Source organism: Vollenhovia emeryi, unplaced genomic scaffold, assembly GCF_000949405.1.
Source record: "Vollenhovia emeryi isolate VEMERY1.0 unplaced genomic scaffold, V.emery_V1.0 DF939135.1, whole genome shotgun sequence".
NCBI classification, from domain to species: Eukaryota; Metazoa; Arthropoda; class Insecta; order Hymenoptera; family Formicidae; genus Vollenhovia; species Vollenhovia emeryi.
In genome coordinates this window covers 35297-41245 of record NW_011967231.1, presented here as the reverse complement: position 1 = coordinate 41245, position 5949 = coordinate 35297, and the positions used below count along the sequence as shown (strand labels likewise).

Here is a 5949-nt window from a genome sequence, read left to right as displayed (position 1 = left end):
ATTACGGTTGAACGGAAACCTGTCCGTGAGTCGCGCGTCGATAGTGTTAATGCACTAACACTATCGACGCGCGACTCACGGACAGGTTTCCGTTCAACCGTAATGTATAATTGGCCTGTTTTGAACCTTTTATCTAAAAACAACTACTGCTCGGAACGAAAAATGGTAAATAACTTTTTAATTTATTTTTTCGACGACTTTCTTGCTATGGTATTTTGATTCGCGAATTTCAGGACACCCTGTATATATATATCTTTTCTCTTTACAATCGTGTAAATAATTTTCCCATGGTCAAGTGTCAGAAGGAAAGAAGTGTTTATATATAAATGAAATAAATATATGTATATCTATAAATATATTTATGATATATATTTATATTTATATATATATGTTTTATATATACATAACAGCATATATGAAGACATAACAGTAGTGCGAAACAACGCATGTGCGTCTAAGATTGAAGAAGTTTATATATCGTTTCGCGTGTATAAATCATGTAAAATTCTAGAAATTAGAGCTGTTTTATTATATAAGTTGTTACATGGAGAATACATGAAATAATGAATGTTGTAAATATAGACTTATTTAGTTATTAAGAAGATACGTATACTATTCTTTCAACTCGTCCAAAAGATAATTCGCTAAAAATAAAACTTTCAGACACTAATCAATATAAGCCACCGTGCATTTGGACACCAAACATGGATGTTAACAATTTCTAATAAATTTAATTACAGTAATTACCCAAAACACCAACAATATTAAATTCAGATTATTTGAAGCATTCAGCAATTGGAAATCTATGAGCAGAAATATATATTTTAAGCAAGCGCGTTCTCGCCCATTCGGTTATCCACGTAGATTGCGGAATAAAAGGCAACGTCTACTGCTGCATGAATTTTATTGAGAAAAACAAAATATATGTATTATTTACACGTACAAACTTTCTGTTCATTGGAGCTTATTGGAAAAATATTATTTCGTCCGCTATGATAGCCGTACTGTAGGATACGTTTCCAGCCGTATCTTTGAATTCACTGTAACTTATTCTACCATTTATCATCGCTCGCTGACCTTTTTTAAGGTATTTATACGCAGTGTCCCTTAAAGTAGGCTTAAAAACACATATCTTGTGCCAGTCTGTTCTTTGCATAAACTCACCTGGAAATAAATAAATATACTTCAGTACAATTATTCCTTCGAACATGACATTATTGCACGTTTAAGACTTGGAGTTAGGTCGATTGCACATACCCGCTTCATATTTGTAATTTGTATGTGTCGCAAGTGAGAATATCACAACCGGACGCTCATCGCTTCCACGTTTTTGAGGATCTGCCCCGACTCTTCCAAGCAACGTAACATTATTTACAGCTACAAAGAAGAGAAATTTAAAAAAGTGGTGTTAGGTAAACATTCTATATACCGCAGACGACATTAAAGATATAAATTGTTTATATCCTTTTTCTTATGGTTATTAGTAGTTTCCGGACGACTTGGGTGCACTTACATTTTTCTATGTTTGCGGCCTCATTCACCTCGCCCGACAAATATCGTACATTGTTTAACCGGGCGGCTCGAGTGCAAACTTGCGAAATAACCTAAAAAAGTAATGCACATACACTAACCCGTGAGCTTTATTCCGAAATGATTCGTATCTTACTTTCGTACAATAATGGCTGCGATACTTACTGTGCGAAACATGATAATTTCACTATAATCTGCCTCTCATTAGTAAAAGTGCGTCTTGCAAACAAAAGGATGAAGCACTAAGGGCATAACTTACATACCGGTATTCCAATTTCCAGGAAGAAATACGAAATGTCAAGGCGCCTTTACATGGAAGCGGCAAACGTCGAATGTTAAAGCCTCGTTTACATAGAAGTCGTAGTCGTAAGAATAGTTGACTATGATTGGTCAATTCTTATGTGTCTGACGAAATTGAAGCCTCCGCTACAATGATTCTCGGTTCTGTCTACAATGGTTGTACAGTTGTATCGATGGTCGCTTGAGCAGTCGCAAAGTAAGAATTGACCAATCACAGTCGATTATTCTTACGACTACGACTCTGCGACTCGCATTGTAGACAGAACCGAGAATCATTGTAGCGGAGGCTTGATCAATCGCAGTCGATTATTCTTACGACGACTCTGCGACTCGCATTGTAGACCCCCAGAAAGTCTCATCTACATAGAAGTCGTAAGAATAGTCGACTATGATTGGTCAATTCTTATGTGTCTGACTGAATTGACCAATTAAAGTTGACTATTCCTACGACTGCGACTCGCATTGTAGACCCCGCAGAAAGCCCCGTCTACATAGAAGTCGTAAAGTCGTAGTCGTAAGAATAGTCGACTATGATTGGTCAATTCTTATGTGTCTGACGAAATTGACCAATCGCAGTTGATTATTTTTACGACTGCGATTTACTTCAAATAAATATATAGTATCCGACAATGCGGGACATCACGTAACTAATTGCACATATTAATAGAGGAAAAATCGTATCACAGTATATTTAACAGATTTATTTAGTATTTGATTTGATATTCATCCAATGTATCTGCTGAATTTTAAATTCGTGCAATTTGAAATTCAGCACGTTGGATGAAAATATAAAATGAAAAGATTCTTGCGGACTTTCGGAGATGGAAAAGCGCACAATAGAAAGTACATTGTTTTCTTTCTTTCTAATGTGGAATTAAGCACATACATGATATTTACTTCTATTCCAATAGCGCCCCTAAAAAAAACCTCAGAAACACAAATAACGTTTTAGACATAAAAGTTTGCCATTGTGCCACCAATTCATGCACTATTACTCGTCTTCGTCACGAACGCCTCCCGATGGAACTTTCGGGCCGCCCGCCCGTTTTGCCATAATGATTTGATCCACTTTAAGAACCGTGCACGCCGCACCGACCGCGTACTTGAGAGCCCATTGTTTCGTCAGATACAGATCTAAGATCCCCGCTTCGACGGTATCAATTAAAGCTGCGCTTCCAGCCTGTAAGATAATCCATATTATATAATTAATAATTATTATAAGAAAATATACAGATGCCAGTTTTATAAAAGAAAATCACAGGTGGTATTCATACATTCAAGACAAACACAAGAAACATTGAATCATTAAAATATAAACGGTAGACACGTACGTCGATATCAACACCATAGTTTGTCTTGCCTTCCTTGTGCGCTGCGTACAGCTTCGACACAAGCTCGGAAACGTTGACACCGCTGCTCTCGGCCAGAGTTCTTGGGAATATCTCCAGAGCGGTGACAAATTGTTCAGCGGCATACTGCTCGAGCCCAGGTAGCGTCTTTGCGTACGCCCGTAGCTGCGCGGCGAGTTCGATCTCTGTGGCGCCCGCACCCGGGACAAATCTGCCGTCTCTCGTGATACCTTTGAAAGTGTTAACACCATCGTCAATCGCGCGCTCGATGTCATCCATATAGTTCTCGGTCGAGCCGCGCACAAGCACAGTGCTGACGCGGCTTTCCCTTCCCTCCAGCTTGAACACTACCACTAGGGTGTCGCCCAATTCGTCTATGTATACTGTGTCGGCGTAGCCTAGCTCTTCTTTCGTCGGAGGCACCTTTAACAGAAAAATCGCCGATTATTGTAACAGCTTATTCCACCACCTAGTCTACGTCAGATACAAATGTGCGGTACGCAGAGGAGGAATTTGATTGGGGCGAATAAATTTACCAGCTTAGAGAGCGCGGTGGCACCGACGGTCTTGCAAAGTCGCCTGATGTCGAACTTGCTCGGAATACGAACAGCCATCAGGTTGTATTTGTTCATATAATGCAGAGCCATGTTGCCGAATTTTCCACCGGACACCACCACCTCGGCGCCGCTATTGGCGATCGCTTTGATTTGATCCTCCAAAAGCGATTCCTCGCCGCGCGAGAACTTCAAGAGTTCGTCGGCTGTCTTGATCAGTACGGTGCCTTTGGTCTCTGTCTGAATGACGTCAACGGCGCAAGTGTAAACCGCAATCTTCGCACTGGTCTTCTTCGTGACGTCTCCCTCCACGTGGCGCTTAAATACCATGCCTTGCATCACCTGGGAGTTGCTCAAGCCACCCCCGAGTATCTTGCAAACTCGCACGTTATCCACATTGAACGTCGTCTTCTCCGGCAAAATGGAGATGCAGGCCCCAGTGACGAGGGAAGCGAGCATGTCCTCGTTTCCATACTGCTTGCTCATGATGGTGCTCCTAATTCCCTTTTTCACCTGTTCCTCGTCTCGCACATCCGTCACCTCGTGAACGATTAAGGTCGGTAAGATTTCAAGTGCTTTGCTCAGGACAGTCTCGTAACCCTCGATGATTTGTGAAGTTGTCATGTTGTACTGCAATTTAACAAAATCACAGCGTGAAATATCACTGTTACACAAACGTATAACTCACTCCCGAAAAAGAGTTTTACATTTCAAATACAATTTAAAGACTTTATCAATACATTAATTCCATCATTGAGACATATAAGTCTCGGTTACAAAATTTGACAAGATTTTTAGTGACTTAACGCACTTTTTGTTACCAAGAAAAATATCATGTTAACAGAAGCTAAAAACTGATTCGGTCACGAGAGGGTTGATATAATTAAATATTACGAGTCAATATACCTTACGCAGCAGTTCTTCCGTGGCATGAAGCAATTCACCAGCAAAGATAATAACGAAGTTCGTCCCGTCTCCAGCTTCAGCTTCCTGCATCTTTGACGCCAAGACCAACAATTTGGCAGCTGGATGTTCCACCTCTAACTCGTTGACGATTGTCGCCGCGTCATTAGTCACGAACAATTTCTCAATGTGATTGATGACCATCTTATTCATGCCATTAGGACCGTACGCGCTCTTCACGGTATTCGCAAATTGCTTGCAGGCCGTAATGTTCCTGTAGACCGCTTCTTCGAGACCCGAAAAATGCTAAAATTACAACGTAGCTCGTCAAAATCTTGAGCGGCCAAGTGTGGCTCGACATGTCAAAAAACTAAATTTGTTTTATCTTACTATTTGCTATACCACACGTAAAAACGTCACTCATTTTTCACACGTGAACTATCCATATTTTATTCAAATTAAATTTTCTAAAACAAGGAAGATTCCAGACAGCGCAGAGCCACATTTTTCATTTTATTGTTCGATACGCGCATAATTGTTTCAAGTTTGACTCAAACAAGATATGATACTTCAAACATTGTTTAAGGAAGGCCGCTCTTTATTCGTGTTGAAAATTTTCAGATACGCCGAATCGCGAGTTGAAATACCCATAAAAGGTAATAGCGCGAGACGATCCTTTTCTCATGTGCCAGGAGCGAGCGTCGTCGACGGAACCGCGCGACGACTTGTCGCGTGCACGTGGTAAGTAAATTATTGTAAAACTGATTACTTACGCGAGCCCCGTCCTTAAGCATCTGTGCCACGCCGGGCGCCTTCGGTATGTGCATTGCCATTTTCGTCGAAAATTGGAAAAATCGCCTCTTCACGTGTGACACACCGCCCCGTTCTCTCGTTTAGCTTCAAACAGGTTGAACCAAATGTGAACCAAGATGGACAAGCTATCGCGTTATGAACGACGGCACCGAAAACAGCGCCTTCAACAGAAACTCGAGACAACTAAATCAATAATGGCGTTTCCTACCGCTCAATTTAAATAATTTATCTTGCTGCTTAAACAATTTCGATTTTTACATACATATAAGAAAGACTAGAGTCTTTACCATAGACGCAGTATATTATAGAATATATGAATAAAGCCCTTTCAAAAATTCCGTCGAAACAGTCTTAGGCTGAAATCACATGGTGCAGAATAGAGCTGCGGAATAGAACGTGCGTCATAGAAGCAACCAATCAGAGCCAGACATTTCCGTCACTCGTTGATACGGCAAAGCTCTGATTGTCTGTTTCTATAACGCACTCTCTACACAGTATAA

At 40.6% G+C, this 5949-nt stretch overlaps 2 protein-coding genes across 2 annotated transcripts; both read right to left on the bottom strand.

Annotated features, from left to right (window-relative positions):
• Positions 1-887: 887 nt before the first annotated feature.
• LOC105567683 (single-stranded DNA-binding protein, mitochondrial) lies at positions 888-1836 on the bottom strand. Its single transcript, XM_012022746.1, has 4 exons — positions 1696-1836; positions 1514-1604; positions 1258-1377; positions 888-1164 (listed from the first exon to the last, which is right to left on the bottom strand). Exons 1-4 carry the CDS (start codon positions 1705-1707, stop codon positions 965-967), a joined length of 423 nt encoding a protein of 140 aa, XP_011878136.1. The 5' UTR covers positions 1708-1836; the 3' UTR covers positions 888-964.
• Positions 1837-2510: 674 nt separating this feature from the next.
• Positions 2511-5565, bottom strand: LOC105567679 (T-complex protein 1 subunit theta). The gene is made up of 5 exons (XM_012022739.1): positions 5410-5565; positions 4640-4942; positions 3716-4363; positions 3162-3602; positions 2511-3010 (listed from the first exon to the last, which is right to left on the bottom strand). Exons 1-5 carry the CDS (start codon positions 5467-5469, stop codon positions 2822-2824), a joined length of 1641 nt encoding a protein of 546 aa, XP_011878129.1. The 5' UTR covers positions 5470-5565; the 3' UTR covers positions 2511-2821.
• Between the last annotated feature and the right edge of the window lie 384 nt (positions 5566-5949).